At 58.2% G+C, this 17,959-nt stretch overlaps 3 protein-coding genes across 9 annotated transcripts in view; 1 reads left to right on the forward strand and 2 right to left on the reverse strand.

Moving 5' to 3' along the window:
- Positions 1–300: 300 nt before the first annotated feature.
- On the forward strand, positions 301–3,538 carry SNX22 (sorting nexin 22). 2 transcript variants are annotated; one of them, XM_074917299.1, is made up of 6 exons: positions 301–692; positions 2,259–2,342; positions 2,465–2,569; positions 2,668–2,762; positions 2,924–2,997; positions 3,091–3,538. In XM_074917299.1, exons 1-6 carry the CDS (start codon positions 624–626, stop codon positions 3,219–3,221), a joined length of 558 nt encoding a protein of 185 aa, XP_074773400.1. In that variant the 5' UTR covers positions 301–623; the 3' UTR covers positions 3,222–3,538. The 2 variants fall into 2 exon arrangements, with proteins under 2 accessions (XP_074773400.1, XP_074773399.1); XM_074917298.1 differs by having other exon boundaries at positions 314–692; positions 3,126–3,538.
- A 160-nt stretch (positions 3,539–3,698) lies between these two features.
- Positions 3,699–5,899, reverse strand: PPIB (peptidylprolyl isomerase B). Its single transcript, XM_074917297.1, has 5 exons — positions 5,720–5,899; positions 5,380–5,493; positions 5,146–5,239; positions 4,308–4,492; positions 3,699–4,108 (listed from the first exon to the last, which is right to left on the reverse strand). The coding sequence occupies exons 1-5, from the start codon at positions 5,873–5,875 to the stop codon at positions 3,986–3,988; spliced, it is 672 nt and encodes a 223-aa protein (XP_074773398.1). The 5' UTR covers positions 5,876–5,899; the 3' UTR covers positions 3,699–3,985.
- Positions 5,900–7,532: 1,633 nt separating this feature from the next.
- CSNK1G1 (casein kinase 1 gamma 1) overlaps positions 7,533–17,959 on the reverse strand; it is a 111,726-nt gene continuing 101,299 nt past the window's right edge. For 4 of the 6 annotated variants that reach the window (XM_074916698.1, XM_074916696.1, XM_074916699.1 and 1 more), the window contains exons 13-15: positions 16,140–16,246; positions 13,745–13,768; positions 7,533–10,696 (exon numbers count right to left, since the gene is read on the reverse strand). In XM_074916698.1, coding sequence (XP_074772799.1) covers positions 10,642–10,696; positions 13,745–13,768; positions 16,140–16,246 — 186 coding nt within the window. In that variant the 3' untranslated portion in view covers positions 7,533–10,641. The remainder of the gene's footprint in view (positions 10,697–13,744; positions 13,769–16,139; positions 16,247–17,959) is intronic. The other 2 variants (XM_074916700.1, XM_074916701.1) reach the window with 1 other exon arrangement.

The raw sequence follows: 17,959 nt of genomic DNA on the forward strand, positions 1-17,959 counted from the left end.
CCTGCCTTGTGACTGGGACGGGGGTGACCTTGGGCACGGCCCCAGCCACCTGTCCGTGCTCCTGATAAGCTTTGGCTGTTTTTAGGATCTGAGCTCAGTGGCTCAAGGGTAGTGGCCCCTCTGGGTGGGTTTGTGTGGGGACCTGGCCCCCGAGAAGCCAACGTGGAGCCTCTGGGGGCTGTGATGCTCCTCCCTGTGGCCAAGGGGCAGCTCTTGCCCCTTCAACCCCCCCCAGGGCCCCGGCTCGGGATTTCATCAAAACCGATACCCCTTCTGCCTGCAAAAAGGGAAAAGGCAGCTTGTGCTGACTTCCCACTTTCCTTTCCCCTTGTCCCTGTAGAACCTGGTCCCTGCGGTACCTCCAGGCTCCAACCCCCTTCCCCCGCCCCCCCTCCAGCCGTGCTGCATTTGGCCCTCGGGGCAGCGGGACCCTTTCTCGGGGCGCTCTCGCCCTGGTGCTGGGGTCCCCCGCTGGGTGCCGAGGGGCGGTGGGTGGCCCGGAGCGGGGCTGACGGCGGTGCCGGAGCCCTTCCCCGGCGCCCGCGGGAGGTTACGGCGGCGCAAAGCCCCGCGGCCGCCCCCGCTCCCCCCGGCGGCCCCGGGCGGCGGCGGAGCCCCGGGCCATGATCGCCGTCTCCATCCCCGCGGCGGAGCCCCAGGCGGCGGCGCGCAGCCCCGACAAGGCTCACACGGTGAGGGGCGCCCCCGGGGCTGCGGAGGGGGGATCCCCTTGGCTGCAGGGGGTGAGGGTCCCTGGCTGTCCCCAGCGCTGCCTGCCTGCCCGGGGGAGGGGGTGGGGGTGCTCCCCTTTTCCCCGAGGGGTTGGGGGGGGTGTCCCTGTCTGTCCCCGGGGGTCCCTGCCTGCTCGGGGGTGCCTCCACCTGCCCCAGGGGTTGGGGGGCTCTGCCTGCCCCCTCCCAGGTGTCCCGTCTGCCCGCGGGGAGTGTATGTCTCCATCTGCCCCAGGGACTGGAGGTCCCCAAGTGCCCCCGGGGGACCCCACATGGCCCAGGGGGTGGAGGTCTCTGGCCCTGGGAGGGTCCCTGCCGGGGGCACCCTCTGCCCTTGGAAGTGGGGGTGTTCCTCTACCCTGGAGGGGGTGTGTGTGTGTAAGGGGGGGGGGGGGTGGGGGGGGGGGGGGGGGGGGGGGGGTGTCCCTGTCTGCCCCGGGGTTCCACCAACTTTCTTGGGGGATGATGTCCTGCCTGTCCCAGCCCCTCTGCCTTTGAAGGGGGGTGTGGGGTGTCCCTGTCCCACCCGCGGGGCTGGAGGTCCCAGCCTGGGAACCCTCTGCCTTTAAAAGGAAGGGGGGGGGGGGGGGGGGGGGGGGGGGGGGGGGGGGGGGGGTGGTGTCCCCTCACCTCACTCAGGTGTGTGTAGAGTGTCTGTGGCTGCCCCTGGGGTCCCATCTGCACACGCGTGTGTAGGGAGGAACGTCCCCACCTGCCCCAGGCAGGGGTGGTCCAGAGGGGGGTTTGGGGGGGGTGTGGGGAGGGTGGTAGTGGAGGTCCCTGAGTGCTTGAGTGCTCCCCCCCCCCCAAGGGATAGGCATTGTGCCCACTTGCAGCAGGGGTTTGAGGTCCCCGCGGGGGGTGTTGGGGGTGTCTCCTCTGTCCCCAGAGGGTGGGGCAGCTTTGTCATCCCCAGGATGTCCCACCTGCCTCAGGGGGACCCGCTACCCTTGACAGCAGGGCTTGTCCCTGGCTGGGGACATCACTGCCCCTGAAGAATGGGGGTTTAGGGGGATGGGGCAGTGTATCCCTGATCTTGGGGGGGGGGAGGGGGGGGGGGGGGGTGGTGGTCCCCTGCCTGCCCCAGGGTGTGCATGTCCCTGTCCCACTTGGAGGGGGGGGGGGTGTCCATTACTGTCCCCAGGAGGGCCTCACCTTGGGGAAGGGTGGGTTGTCTCCCTCTGCCACAGAGGCTGGAGGTCCCCATGGGCTCCTCCCCGGTGTCCCTGCCCTGCCCAGGGGGGGTTGAAAGTCCCCACTTGCCCTAGAGGTCCTGGCAGGGGGTTGGAGGGACCCGCTTGCTTCCCTTCTGGGGTGGGTGGGAGTCGTGACCCATCGGCTCCTGGGGTCCTGCCTGTTCCCCGCGGTGCCATCGCCCCGAGTGGGTGGGTGGGTGATGTCTCTGTCTACCCTAGCGGTTGGGGGTCTCCGCCGGTCCTGGATGGTGGGGGTGAGTGCAGGGGGAGTGTGTGAGTTGGCAGCTGCTGTCCCCCCCCCCCCGGAGGGGCCGGGCTGTCCCCAGCGCAGGTGTTCCGGGTGGAGGTGCTGTGCAATGGCCGGCGGCACACGGTGGCGAAGCGCTACAGCGAGTTCCAGGCGCTGCACAAGCGGGTGAGAGCCCTGGCACTGTGGGGGGACATGGGGAAGGGGATACCAGCTCCCCGGAGACAGGAGGACCAGCCTTGTCCTCCCTGAGCCAGCCTGCCATGACGTCCCCCCATGCTCTACTCTAGATCAAGAAGACCTGCAAGGTCCCCGACTTCCCCCCACGCCGTGTCCCCAACTGGATGCCCAAAGTGCTGGAGCAGCGCCGGCAGGGCCTGGAGCTTTACATCCGGGTAAGATGCTGCCCACCAGTAGGTTTTTTTTTTGGGGGGGACTGGCTTTTTTCTTTTTTTTTTTCTTTTGGGGTGCTAACCCCCTGAGTGCATGGCAGGGTGTCTTGTACCACAACGAGGAGCTGCCCCAGGACGTGCTGGACTTCCTGAAGGTGCGGCATTGCCAGCAGGACCCCAAGGCCAGCAGCCCCCCGTGAGTAGATGAGCAGCAGCCAGCACTGCTGGGGTGGTCCCCCTCCCCCGTGTTAGCACCCCAAGGGGTTGGGGACGGGCAGGGGGCTGGCACATGGCCGGGTCACGTGTGGTGAAAGCCTGAGGCTTCAGAGGGCACTGAGGTCCCCTCTACCTTGGCAGCACCGTCCGCCTGCCCTCCCAGCGCCCTGTCATCGGCTTCTGCAGGGACCCCTACGTGCGGCCACCGGGCACTGGTAAGGAGCGGGGCCACAGGTCCCACAGCCTCCCGGGGAAAAGGCTCTTTCGGGCCCCCAAAACATGTTTTTCCTTTAATGGGGCCTGCGAAGGAAACCAAGCTGCTCCAGCTCCTGCCTTTTCACAGACCTGCTCCCCAACACCATCCTCAGCGGGGTGCTGCAGGGCCTCTACATCCCCAGCTGCACACCCAGCCCGGCAGCGCTCCGAGCTCCCGGCCTAGCGGCCTCCCGCACCCCCACCCAGCACCCAGGGCCACAGTGGTGAGCAGCCGGGCAGCGGAAAGGATCCCAGCTGTAAAAATAACTCCTCCCTGCTGGGTGGGGCAGGGAAAGTGGGTGGTAGAAGCCAAGGGGTACAGTGGGAGCCACAGCTGCTCTCCAGGCCAGCGCTGCTCACCCATCACCATCAGAGGGCTCTGCCTTCTGCCCTCGTGCTTCAGGGCTGCGGTAGGAGCCTTTGGACCCTCAGCTGTGCTGGGAAACCCCTCAGCAACTGGGCTTCAATTCAATAAATCACTTGGGCTGGATTGGCAAAAGATCACCGAGCTCTGTAATTCTGCAAAGCAAATCCAGGGTCAACGGCGGCACCGCTCAGGGCTTGATGGAAGGTGAAAGAAGGGGGGTATAGAGTTGAGGGATGCACCCGGCTGAGGGACACTAAGTGATCTGCACCCCTCTGAGAGCAGAAGAGAGGCAACTCTTTTAAAAAACACATTGGTCACATTTATTGGTGCATGTGCTTCTTACAAAAGTGATGGGCAGAGGAGCCAGCGCCCCAGCGTGCCTGCTGGCTGGCCGGGAGGCGGCCGGGCGAGGGGACCCCAGGCTGCGGGGCACCACGGCTCTGCTGCTGCTCACCCGCCCCGGGACGACGGGGAAGCACACGGAGGGGGAGCAGGGCAGCCCCGGGCCCACGGCCCCTGCAGGCGGGTCCCTGGCGGAGCGCAGGGCCCCGCGCCGTGTGGCGGGGCCAGGAGGGTGGGTTTTACTCTTTGGCGATGGCGAACGGCTTCTCCACCTCGATGGTGCCGCAGTCGGCGATGGCAACGTCCTTCAGGGGCTTGTCCCGGCTGTCTGTCTTTGTGTTCTCCACCTTCCTCACCACGTCCTGGGGAAAGCAGAGGCATGGGAGTGGGGCAATGCTGGCCACGGGCAGAGCCACCTCAGTGCAATCCCCATCCCAGAAGGCACCTCCCAGCCCATTCTCCACAGCGCCTTGCCCCCAGCCAGCTTGCCAAGGCAGCATCTGCCCAGTCCCGCTCTGCCCCTGAGCATCGCTCACCCCTTTAGCACCCATCACCCCTTACCATGCCCTCCAGCACTTTGCCAAACACCACGTGCTTGCCGTCCAGCCACGGCGTCTTCACCGTGGTGATGAAGAACTGGGAACCGTTGGTGTCCTTGCCGGCGTTGGCCATGCTCACCCAGCCAGGGCCATAGTGCTTCAGCTTGAAATTCTCGTCGGGGAAGCGGTCCCCATAGATACTTTTTCCTAAGCGGGGTTGAAAAAAGGCTGTGTTGGTCTCCCAGAAATATGTCGGGGTAGGGGTGATGATGGCGGCGCTCCCCACGGGCTGGGTGAGGTGAATGACCACATCTGGAGGGGGGAACTAACTACCAGCACCGCAGGGAACCCTGGGCTACCTCCTACCAGAGGGAGCTAAAAGAACCTCAGGGAGGGATCATGCCCCCAGGGGACTGGAGCAGGAGGCTGTAAGAGAGCAGACCTGGTAAGAGCTTACAAGCCCAAATGTCTGTATCATCTTAACTCACTTTTGCTAAGTGCTGCTGCAAGGTTTGAACTCTGCTGCTACCAGACTGAACGTGTCCTGGCAGCCGGGACACCCGGCAGAGGCACCAGCTGCTGCAGAAGGAAGTTTTCTTACTAAGGAACTTCTGGTCCTCCTGGGGCAGAGGGCACAGTTACACAGGTACCAGCCAGCGAAGCCCCACTGCGCCCATCGCTCCCCAGCACCCAGCTCTGCTTCAATGGCAGGTCTCCAGGAGCTGTGTGCCCGCTCCTGGCCACTGTGGCACCACACTCCGGCCCCACAGTGGTTCCCAGGCACAGCCGGGCAGTGGGCCGGGGCCACGGCCTGCATCTCGCTTCACGTCAGCAGCTGGGGCTGGCCTGGGCCAATTTACCTCCAGTGCCATCTCCGCGGGTGAAGTCTCCTCCCTGGATCATGAAGTCCTTGATCACACGATGGAACTTGCTGCCCTTGAAGCCGAATCCTTTCTGGGGGTGGGGAGGGAGAGATCAGAATGAGGCAAAGGGATGGACCGGAGCTCCCCCCGGTCCAGCTCTGCCCCAGGGCAGCAGCGGGAGCCTCCCAGGGGGCCGGGTGAGGCCCAGCCAGGCGGCTGCTGGCCGCTCACCTCGCCCGTGGCCAGTGCCACAAAGTTCTCCACCGTCTTGGGCACCGTCTTGCCGAAGAGCCCGATGACGACGCGGCCCACATCCTCCTCCCCGATCCGCAGGTCGAAGAACACCTTGGGGGGCGGGGGGAGGTCAGAGGGGCGGCAGCGGGGCCGGCCTCACCCCGCCGGGCCAACCCACCGCCGCGGCCTGACTCGCCCAGTCCGGCCAGGCCCAACCTCGCTGGGTCGGGCGCCCCCCGCATGCGCCCCCCAGGCCGCTCTCCCCCAGACCTTCGCCCCAGGCCCCCCCCGCCCCAGCCGGGCTCGCCCAGCCCGCCTTCCCCGGTCCCCCCCCGACCTTGGCGGTGACCTTGGGCCCCTTCTTGCGCTCGTCGGCCCGCGAGGCGGCGGGCAGCAGGAGCAGGAGGGCGGCGCCCAGCGCCGCCGCCGCCACCAGAACCTTCATCCTCCGCCGCTCGCAGCCCGGCCACAGCGCCCTCCGCGCCGCCTGCATCCGGCCCCGCCCGCCGCGCCCCCCGCGCCCCGCGCAGTGGTACGCGCCGCGCCGCGCTCCCCGCCCGCCCGCTCAGGCCGCCCGGGCGCGACCAACGGCCGCGGGGAAGGGGGGTGCGCGGGGAGGCGCCGGCGGCCGGGCGGCTGCCACGTTGCCCCTCGCTCGGCGAGCAGCGGCGCGGCCAATCGGGAGCGCGGGTGCGCGCTTCTGATTGGCCGCCGCGGCGGAGGGGCGTGCACTTCCGGGTCGCCCTGGCCAATGGGTGTGGCCGGCGGCCCGCGGGAGGCGGGCACGGCCGCTGAGGGGACGCGCGGGGGGCGGTGACAGAAGCGGCGGCGGCGGCCGCTTCCCCCCGGGCCCCGCCGCCGCCTCCCGCCCGGCCCCGCCGCCGCTTCCCCCCGGGCCCCGCCGCCGCCCCCCGGCCCCGCCGCCGAGGGGGAGCCCCGGGAGAGCGGCTGTGACGGGGGAGGCCCCCGGTTCCCTTCGGCGCCAGCTGCGGCAGCCTGGAAGCACCCGGAAGCGCTCGCAGCGCCGCGGCCCCTCACAAACGCTGCACTTGGGCGCACGTGCGGGATTTACTTTTTTAACAGCCACACAAATCGATGTTGTCCAGCGTCAATCGCCCAGCATACAGACCTCTAAAGGGAGAGCCTCGTGGGGATGGGTGTTTCCAAGGGTCAGGGAAGCAAGCCTGAGGGTCGTCTTCCTTCTCAGAGCACAACTGCCCCAAGAGTAATTTTTAGGTAGGGGAAGTGAAAGTTCATGCTAAAAGTACCAAGTTAAAGGCTGTGAAATGAGGAAAAACGTGCCAACAGAGATCCCAACATGAAGCAGTTTCTAAGGGCGGGAGTCGTGCTGCAGGTCCTCTCCCTGTCTAGATACAGTGAAAGCTGCTTCTAAAAGATGCCATGTTGGGCCAGTAGGTGCCATCTCCTCAACGTTTTTCTCTGTATTGAGAAGAAATCAGCAGCAGCTATTTGCACACTGGGAAACATCCCAATCCTGGTGGTCGATTCCACAGAAGCGGTACAGTGCCGCTTTCTGCACAAGGTCCTGGCAAGCGGACGGGCAGAGGCAGGTGGCACTCAAGGCACCAAGAGTTGGGCCTATGTCATTGCCACCTTTCCCCACAGGCAGAGCTGCCAGCACAGCATGTGTTGAGGGACTGGGCTGGTGGTTGCTTCGGCTGGAGCCCAAGACCCTCAGCCAGCAGATGGGCGTATGCAGTGCCCTTCCACCTGGGAAAGGGATGCTTGATGCCTAAGGTACCAGCTGTAGATGTTATTTCAGAGACATGGGGGCCACATGACAGCACGTCTTGGGGTGGTTCACAGCTTTATGTCTCAAGTAATCAATGGTTTAGCCATTCGGCTTCCCAGGCTTGAAGTGGGAACATACAGTCACAGGGAGATGAGAAATTGGTGTCATAATGCCTTGGCCAAGCTCTGTGGGGCTGAACCATCCATGGCTGTAGAGCACAAAGTGTTGAGAAGGTCCTGTATGATGCCACATTGTGCACTGTCCCCTCAAAGGAGGGCTTCTGAGCTTCTCGCAGGAGAGGAGGGCTACCAAGAGTACCCAACAGAAGCAAAGGAAAGAAAAATACAAACACTGTTGTCAGGGAGAGGTAATAAATACATCTATTCATGGAGAACAATGCAGCAGTGCAATGTTTTATTGAAAAAAAAAAATCATCTCACTTGATACCTCAGAAGACTGCATCGCAACGCTGGTGGGCCACACCGTGGGAGAGCTACATCGGGGAGACCAGCGCGGCACCGGTGCCCCCGCCGCGGGCCCGAGTGCCCTCCCCTCGCGCCCCTGGGGTCTCCCAGCTGCTAACGGTCTCCATCGAGGAGAGGAGAGTTGGCCCAGGTCGGCTTAATGCCCTGCTTCCTACCACAGCATGGCTGGCTCAGTCTGCCTTGTGTCTCCTAGTCACCTCCGAGCTCCCTGGGGACAGCGGTTTCCTCAAGCACAGGACTTGCTGTTAACCTGGTTTATTTTCCTTTTTTTTTTTTAAAAAAAGCCACCCCACATATCTGCCCTTTTGAAGAGTCCAACGTACGATTATAGTGCAAGAGGGCTTGGTACAAGTGAGCATTACCAGCATGCCGTGGGGGGACAGTCCTCCCCTACAAACACATCATCGTAGGATTAAAAGAACATCGTTTCTCCAGAGAGAAGCGGTAGTGGGTCACCGTGAAATAGCTTTCAAACCAACCCACTTAAAAACAAGGTCAGGAAAGTTTCTAAACAATCAAATACATTCACTTTAAAAAAAAAAAAAACCAAAACATTTAAGAACAAAAACTGTTGAGATGGCCCCTTTTCCCCCCCGCCCTCCCTCACCCTGCAAACACTTACATATGCTGCAACTACGAGCTGCTCCTTGACAGGAGGCAGCGAGGAATGACCAAACACGGCAGGAGATGCAGAAGGAATCAAGTTCTGGTGACAGGCACTTAGTGGGGCTTGGGAGGGCAGCAACAGAAGCATCTCAGGGCCTGGTTCCATCTGCAGCGGGCAGGACTGCTCCTGGGGAGTGCCTGTGCCCCTTTCCCCCCCTCCCAAGACACCAAACCATGATTTCCTACAGCAGAGAGGGGAACGCCTGCGTCAGACACCGGGCTTCTGGGAGCCACTGGCAGCGGAGTTCAGAAAGAGAAGGGTGGAAACGTGGCCACAGTCCCCGTCCTCTGGCAGGAGGGGACGAGCGGGCGAAGCCTCAGCCCACGGCACGGCTGGAGGAAAGCGCTTTGCGGAACAAGAAGTGGGGTGCACGCATCTCCTGGTGGGTGCATGAGCAGAGAGCTCTGCGCCTCTGAGCCGCGCTCGTCGGGGTAAGGCATGGAGAGAAGAACGCAGCGGAGAATGGCGAAGAGATGCCCCACGGGGATCCCAGCAAGGGAGCAAGGCTGTTCCACCCTGCCGCGGGGATTCACAAAGAGCAAGCCCAGAAGCTCCCTACCCAGCATGATCTCCTGCCCTTTAACCTGCTCCTGCCCAGCCAGGGGAATCAAACCTCCCAGGAGTGCCACTCCACAAACTCCAAACTCTCAAAGGTAATGAGATCTAGTCTCTTCCTTTCTTCCCCTCATGCTCTCTGGGATTTTTGGGGTGAGCCAGGCCCAAGTTTATGACAACTGAAGTCCCTCAAGTGAACAGTCCCAGCCTGGTCAGGTGTCACATGTGGAAAGCCAAAGTACAAGGAACCTATTCACAACCCCCCCAAAAGCTGCTCAAGTTCTCCTGTAGCCCTGCCCCATCTGTAGTAATCTCCAGGCAGCCCAGGCCTTCTCCGAGTTTGGAAACGCTGCAGCAGGATGCAAGATTTTTTTTACACATGTGCAAAGTGCCCCAAGCCCTTTGCTAGCTATTGGTTTGGCTCAAAAGCGATGCATGAGAACTGTGGCTTCTCCTATGAGGTGGGATGGCATCCCACGTGCCCCAGACCCATGCTCGCAGAGAGGACGTGAAGGCTATTCCAGTCAAACCTATCTGACCATCTGGAGATGAAATCAGTGTTAAGGCAGTGAAGTATCCTCTCCCTCGCCGGGGAAGCTTTGCTCCTGCTAATGTTTTCTCGCAGAAGGTACGTGTTCACAACCACCCTGCTGGAGGGATAGGAGAAGGCTGCCCGGTTGCCCACAGCGAGAAATGCTTTGGGAAACAGCTGCCTCCCAGTAACCTGAATCCAGGTCTACCTCCTAAGCCAGCGCAAACTCCAGCCCAGCAAAGCTGATGCCACTCTCCCCCGCCAAAGCCTTGCGTCTCCTGGCCAGCTGGGTCAGGCACCGCATAGGAAACCATGGTAGGGACATTCACCGGCAGCTAGAAAGGGTGATTGAAAATTCAAGTATGCTTTCCTCAGCGTGTGGCCCAAGGCGGGTGTCGGGAACCCCAGACTGGCACGAGGGTCGTATGGATGTCGTCGACATCCCCACTCGAGGGCATTCTTTGCACCCCACCATCTTCCCAGCTGAATGTCTGTCTGCGCTGGCCCTGCGCGGCCACGCGGAGATCCACAGATACAATGTGCATCTGTAAATGCTAAAAATAATAAAAAGTGCAACGACGTCAGCTTCTTTAAAACAATCCACATTGCTCTGTTACCATCAGAGGAGGGAAGTGTGTCAAGGGAGCCTGGAAAAAAACCTAACTGGAACAGTAGATTGCAAATTTCTCACAGCTTGCACATTACAGTGTAACTGTTCCCAGGGAGCCGCAAAGGGAACCTGTCTCTTACTGCTGCAGCAGTCAGGCCCTTCTCCCACGAAACTCTCCTGCCTGCACTGCATCCTCCTGCCCTCTGGACAGCCAATCAAGCCTATGGTATTTCTTTGCTTAATTAAGGAGGGAGGAGGATGGAGGAGCAGAGAGCGCAGGGGAGGGAGGGGAGGAAAGTGAGCAGGAACTAAGCACAGTCCTCAGGTTTGCGTGAACGATGCCTTCGCCGTAAACAACGGGAAGGAGGGTCAGCCAGCCAGCCCCCCTCCCAGGGCGACCAAGACCTGAGCCAGCCACAGTCCTGGTCCCAAAAGGAGCTTCAGGCTTGGAGTGAACGAGGGAGACCATTCAGCAGATCCACCCAGAGTGGTTTGTTTTGGAACGTTTTCTTCTCTTTTTGGTTTAAAATGTCACTTTTTTTTTTTTTTCTCTCTTCCTCCTATGCCTCCTCCTCCCCCCTAAAGAGAAGCCCCTTCCAGTGAGACAGGGCAGGAGCTGCAGGCGCGGTGGTTCCTGCAAGGCCCAGGAGGCACCGGTCACTTGTGACGCTGAGCCGTCTTCTTCCGTTTCCTCTTAAAGAAGCAGCAGCACCTGGGGCACAAAGGACAAGGCAAGTTAGCCCCACACCCAGCACTCCGGGGAGATCCCCTGCCATCCCGGGCTTCCCTCCGCTCAGCCGCATGCAACAGCACCTCTGCGCACCCGGCCCGAGGCCCTGGCAGACCCGCTGACCCTCTGCGTGGCCGGCAGGTGCTGGTGGACAGTTGCCACCACCAGCCCGGACTGGCAGACCAGCAAAGGCAAGTTAGCCACATGCTGGGAGATCCCAATGCCCAAAGGCTCTGGGCGACAGCAGGGCGCAGCCCCAGAGCATCAGGCTGTCTCCCTCCTGAGGCTCGAGTGGGGCAGGGACAGAGGAGCCATCCCAGCTGGGAAAGCAGTAAAACAAGGATCCAGGTGCTCCACTCCCTCTGTCCGAACCCCGGAGGAAGCAGACTGGGATGGCGAGCCCTGGCTGCTCTTCCCAACTATGAGACACACAGTTTTCACCACCGTTCACTAAAAAGACAAGTTTCAAAAAGATCTCGGCTCAGGGACCAGGTTTCTTTACTGAACCTTTCATGATAACCAGAGCTTCCACCCTGAATAAATCATTCAGTGCCGGTATGCAGAACCCCTGCTTCTTCCCCCATCCAATGCGAGGGAGGTGCACAGCGCCCGGGAATTAGGGGAAGCAAGAAGGATGGAGAGTGGAGGCTGAGGTGGGGAGAAAAACGCCCATCGCAGCTGAACCGTGAAGAGTGGTGGTTTCACTTGTGGGATGCACTGAAAGCAGTCGCCCAAAGTCTTCTAGTCCTGTTGGCTTCCTACAGAATTACTTGGCATTTAAGGCATGTCTACCCTTCTATCCTCTGCCCACTGTCAGGAATCCTCCGCACAGAAGAAAGGTGTTCGTTCTGTGTGAGTTCTGCTCCTGAGCTATGTGTCTTTCTCCTGTCGCGACAGCCATCTCCAGAGAAGCCCAGGTGATGCCGAAAGGCTACTTTTTCAGGCTGGTGGAAGGGATGCCTGGCTAAGCAGCAAGAGCAGATGTGAGTATGCAAAGACCCTTTTTTCCTACAAGCATCTTTTACCAACAGCCAGATCAAAAGCGTTCAAAAACACTGTAACAACTTCTCCAAAGTATTTTCCGCTGGGTGCTTCGAGGCCCTGAAACGTCAGCGTTACGTTTCTATCCTCTAGACAGAGCTAGAGGAACAGATTCATTCTCACTTGCACCCCAGGAGGTGCTCGCCCCTGGATGCACGAGCCTTACTACAGGGTGTGTAAGCGCTGGGTGACCACCCTTGCCCTGTGAGCCGAGCACAGATCGTCTGCTGGGGAGACCAACACCCTCTACGACATGGAGAGCTCAAACAGCCGCAGCAAGAGGAGGGCCACCTCCCACCACACGTTTCTCTGGCCTGCGTGGCTAAGGGCCAAAGGAAGTTTAACATCCGTGATTTGTCTTTAGGTTCCTAAACGGGCCCGGTTTGGAGGTGAGATGAGACAAAACACAAAGCACTTGTCCCTGCAGGAACACAGGCTCAGAGTGACCTGTGACAACTCCATCACTACCCACCTAGCCTGATGTTTGCAGCGTGCAGTCTGAAGCACCACCCAACCCACACTGCTGCGCACGGCTGGCACTTTTAACCACCCCACCTCAGGACTGGTCTTGCATTTTATTGTCCCGGGCCACCTGCCAGCCTCTCCTGCTTTAACCTGTCGCAGTATTTCTCTCCCACAGCAGCCACCTTCCTTCATGACTCGGGCAATGGTGAGTAAGGGAGAGTACGTTATGGGGAGAGAGGATGGAAAATGCATGAGTTACGATTTTGCATGCAGCGGGTAAGGGAAGAAGAGGGCTGAGCAGCACTTGTTTCCTTGGGCACCGAACAAAGGGAGCTGACTGACTTCTGGCTGTTTTTCCTTGTAACTGTCTTTTTAGGCTCTTACTCAGAGGTCCAGGGAAGGGTTCAGGAAAGGAAGGCCTGGCAGTTCAGACAGGCAGAGGCAAAACACGAAAACAAAAGAATAAGGCAGGCTGACAGTTACAGAACGTGATCTCTCTGCATGCAGACAATGCCCAAGAGAACAGCCCCAGACTATGACATACAGAGAAGCCAGAGATGCCAGAGGTATTGGAGGCAATGCCTATGGAGAGCAGGGCAGAGGCGGTCAGTCTTCCATCCAGCAAGGACATTCCTCGCCGCACACGGGCTTTGTCACCTCACTCCGTAGCGGTTCCCACCCATCAGCCCTCCCTGGGGCCTAAAACCTCCCCAAGTGAGACTCTGCTTGCTCCTCCGCTTACTGGGTACACAGTTTCCCCAAGGGGCAAGGGAGGGAGGGAACACCTCCGTGGGACAACTTGAGACCAGGACACTACATCTTCAAGACCCTGATAAAACCATCATACTCCCGAGCCGGGCTTGGACTGATGCTAATCCCAACCCTTCCACTCCTCCTCTCCCAGAGAAGCCAGTTCACCCGCACCCTCAACTGACAGCTGCAGGGTTTCTGGAAAGGAGCCATCTCACATCCACCCTCTCCACGCAGGGGCTGTAGCTGGGGCTCTGTCACTAACGAGGACTCCACGGCCACATCTTTACATCCTCTCTAACAATACAGGCCCTGGCCTGTGCTTCTTCAGAGGAGACTCTCCAAGGAAGTGACTGGCCCCTTCCCCTTGATACCCAGCACAGGCTTTTCCCCTTGTAACCATCTGCGTGAGGAATTCCTGCAAGATGCTTGGCAAGCCTGGTCCCGACTCTGCCCAACTCCATTAGACATCATCTGCTCAGGGACGTAACAGTTTGGGGGAGATGGTAAGCCAAATAGAAAAGGATTAAAATCCATCTTTTGCATCCATCAGCTCAGAGGATCAACCAAATTGCTTGGCCTCACGCGGCCGCTCAGACATAGCCCACACCCTCCCCAATATTGCATGTGGTCCTCAGCACAGTCCTAAAATCAAAAGAGCTCTGGGTTGGCTTTGACTTTGTGCCTTTTTAGGGTTTGATCAGTTTGGTTTTGCCAACCCCAGTCTAGTCTGGTCCGCTCCCCCTTGCATGTGGACTGGAGAGAGGGACTCACCACAAGTTGAGCATTTTCAGGCAGCTACAGAGAGTGTAGAGAAAAAACACAGAAAGGAAGAAAGAGCAATTAGTTCACAGAGGTGGGATGAAAGCATGTCACTGCAGCCATGCAAACATGCAGTGCAGACTGGCAGACACACACCATGCCTGCCCACCGCCCGCCCCCAGCCCTCATACCACCTCTGCCCTTGCCACGGTGCCGCTGAGAGCTGCCACATTTTCCAGGCTCTTGAGGCCTCTGACAAACACCCCCTGTTTTCCATGAAGGCACTGGTCCCATGAGGTTCCTATCTGGGGCTGGGATCCAGAAAGGGTCTCAGGGCCACCAGGACAGGAATCTGCTCTTGTCACCTTGCAGCTTCAGCAGCAGAAGGGCCACATCATGGATCTACACCTGGGACATGCCCTTCAGCAAAACCCACAGCTGGGATCAGGAGCTTGTCTCCAGCGTACCCCAAAGCAGAAGCATTTGCACAGCCCCTCTGCCTGCCAGGAGTGCCAGGGAAAGACCTTTCCGCTATCGCATCTCATCTTGAAACACTGAGCCCCAGCTCCAGCTCCTTCTAGCTCTTTCTGGCCGACTTTACTGCAGAGCAGAATCCAAAAGTCCATTGCTCTCCTCATAAAACTGAGGACATTTACGATCACAGATGCAAGGGAAGATGAAGCCAGCCCTCCCTGTGGCAAGAGGAACCAAGCGGACTACACCTGGGAATTACAAGATACCCCAAACCTGTGAGTGCAAAGCAGCTGGTGCTCTGCTTCCCAGCACTTCCAAAACCAATCTGGGACCACACAAACAAGGGCTGGAGGGAGGCAGAACAGTTCCATGCATCGCAAGACACGGCTTGGGCAGCGCGTTCCTTGTGTGCTCCTTTTCACCTTTGACATCTTCCCTGTACACGGGCGTGGGGTCTGGACCCTGGCCGTGCTGAACAAGGTGCTGCAGAAACACAGGCTGAAGGTGGTCTCATTTTAAAAGCCGACTCTTCCTTGCACTGGGTTGTTGTATCGAGGACCATTAAGGGTGGCAATTTGCCCCATCCTAGGAGCAAACCCAAGGCCACGTGCCCAGGGACCCACTTCACTCTGACCAAGACAGAGCCTGTGATGCCAAACTAGTGGTCTCTGCAGGCCACACTACCTGCATCTGAGAGGAATATTGCCCAATCTGCAAGTTGCACCTCAAGATCTCTCCCACACCGCCGTACTTTATGAGGAGCCGGTATCAAAACCAAGGTTCACTCCTCTGGCTGGGAGGAGAAAGTGTATCTGTTGCTCAGGCATGTTGCTGCCAGGATCATGCCCAGGCCAGCCACCAGCGAGAAAGATCACGCAGAAGTGTGTCCCGAGGGACAGAGGAATAGACAGCAGAAGACCTTCGGGACAACCGGCACTGGCTTAAGCCTGACATGTATCTAGGGACATTTCCCATCAACACACCCTTCCTCATGCCTGCCAGTTTTCCTCTTCACCCTCCTAACAGAGGTTCCCACAAAGGCTGAGACAAACAGCGTGGGACAAGCAGCACCAGTGTCATCTAGTCTAATTACACCAGGCAGTTGGACAATGTCACAGCACCGACCGGTTCAAAGGCAGCCCTGGGGCTGCTTTACTTCTCATCCGAGGAGTGTCAGGATTACACTGTGACCTGCTGGGTCCTGGTCTAGTTCAGAGGCAGCGAGAACATCCCATGTCGAAGATCATGCAAAAGGTGACATGATGGTGCCAGATGCAGCACATGTGCAAAGGAAGGCCAAAATGGTCAAAGCAGCAACTTTGTACATCAGTTCTCACTCTTGACCACAAGCTACAGAGGAGAGCTCAGCTCAGGGAGCAGTGTTTCCCACAAGCAGGAGACCTGTTTCTAGTTTCTCTCACTCAGCTTTCGTTGGGCTACACCAAGAGAATTAATGGAGAGAACTACCTGTCCCTGCAAGAGTTTCTTTAGTACCGTTCTGGATATCTGGCATGCACTTCTTGCAGCCAGAAACAGTGTTAACTTTCAGACCAACACTCTTTTCGTCGAGCTGTGCTCAAGCTACTCCTACACACTCGGCACGAGAGTACAGCACGTTCTCCTTTTGGAACAGGGGATGCTCACGGGGATTCCTGAAATCAATTCACGTTACTTTGGTATTTGTGCTACTGTCTATCTTGCAATACATGCTCTGAGTACGAGTTACGTTCTCCAGCCATGACAAGTGTGAAAAAGAAGCAGCGGCAGCAGCAGCAGCACTGAAGGCACCATGCACAAAAGCAGCAATATGCAAGAAAAAGGGCATGTGATATGAGCATTGAGTACTTTATCATGGGTAACCATCCCCACTTGTTTCCCAGGAGGAGGATTAACAACCACACCAGTGGAAAGCCTGTTTGTAAAGCAAACGTACTTAGCTTCCTCCACCACCTCCACCTCTGCCTGCGCTGTTATTGGTGCGTTGGAGTGTGCCCCCGTCGGGTCATCCACGTTCAGCTCCCCGTTGGTCGAGCTAACCACCTGAAAAACAAATGAAGACCCCATTAACCAAGCCCTCTGCATGTGATGCGTCTCCACCCACCTGGACAAGGGATGCTGACGGACTGGGAAATCTACAGAGCAACTTCTGTTTGCTCCTGTCTCTTTGCACCCTCTTAGCAGGCTGTCAGATCCCTTGAATGCCGTTGTATGTGTGCCTGGTTTGGAGGGACCAGCCTGGTTTATCCCAAGGAGAACAGCAGGCAGGGGACTGCGTCTGTGTCCACTAATTCAAACTCCTGTGCCCAGCACAGGCCTTGTGTCTTTGGGAGGCTATGCTGCTTTGGGAGGCATAGCCACCAGTGAGCAGACTACTGACAGCCCTATACTCACACATAAAACCTATTATGTTGATTGTTTTCTGCTGATCCTTTTATAGGCAAGCAACTCAGTCCAGTACCATGGGATGAAGTCACTCCAGAGCCACCAGAGTCTCACTCCTTACACATCCAGCTTATGGAACCACATCCTCACCCAAAAGCTACTGATACAGTCTCTTATCTCTTTTTGCTTCACAGATGATGTTATGCCTTACTTCAGCATTTCCATATTATGGATGACCATCCAGATCTGCAGCTGCCAGCAGCTCTGCATTCGCCAGGACAGCACATAATTTTCTGGATAATTCATCATTGCTCTGTTGCCACAATAACTGCCAAGAAGCCTGTATGGGACTGAAGCTCGGCCGGCCCTTGTGCACTCCACCTGGAAGGCAGGACAGGCTCCTGCATGTCCTGTGAGCACCCGGAGCTGCTCCTGGGTGCAGAGCTGTAATGACATGTGGTTCCTCTCCTCCTCTTCACTTTTCTACAAGGTAAGAAGAGGTATTTCCCATGGGGGGGGGTTGAGGTGCTACCCAGTATTCCTGGTGGCTCTGGACGACCTAACCACCAGAGATGAAGAGAAGGAAGCCATTGAAGCAGATGTCCTCTCGCTATTAAGTGCATCTGTCCATGTTCATTTTGAATACTTAAGTTCTACAAACACCTGCTGTTTCTGCAGATCAAGCCCTGTGGCCCACCTCTGCCCAGACAGGTCAGGACTCAGCTCATGTGGGTTCCAGAGCTGTCCTCGAGTGACAACCCCTTGGGTTCTCTTCACACCCCCCTTCCCAGACTCATCACACTGTAGGCCCACCCAGGTTCTCTAGACTCCCCCCCAACTTTGCAAAATGCCAGCACTTAATCGTGCTATCCCAGCAATCTTCCCGCAGTTTCTTCAGATACCTGTTAAATTTCATTTTACAGAAGGCTTTGATTTTCCTCCTCTTTTTTACATGCCATCACTTCATTCTGATGTGTCAAATTCAACCAATGCCTTAAAGGAAATGGCCACTTGAAGCTACTGACCTCCCAAGGGTTCAGCGTGAGCTGAACATCTGTTGAGAAACAATTTAAGCATCTGCAGCCCAGCAGCCATGCACAACAGAAAATTTCCTGTTCTTGGCTGCAGATAAGCAGAATTTTAATGCTTACAGTGGCACATACAGGCTTGTAAACTGCTTAGGTAGGCAAGCCTCCCAGTCAAATTAGGACTAGGACTGCCTTATTGCTGTAGTTACTCTGGCAGAGCACTGTTCATGGGGAGACACAGCTCATGCTGGCTTTGTGCAAGGAAACTATTCCCCTGACAAAAAAAAAAAACCAAACAAACAAAAAACCCCACCTATTCTGTACTTACAGAAAGCTGAATTCA

This window comes from Athene noctua, chromosome 13 (genome assembly GCF_965140245.1).
Source record: "Athene noctua chromosome 13, bAthNoc1.hap1.1, whole genome shotgun sequence".
NCBI classification, from domain to species: Eukaryota; Metazoa; Chordata; class Aves; order Strigiformes; family Strigidae; genus Athene; species Athene noctua.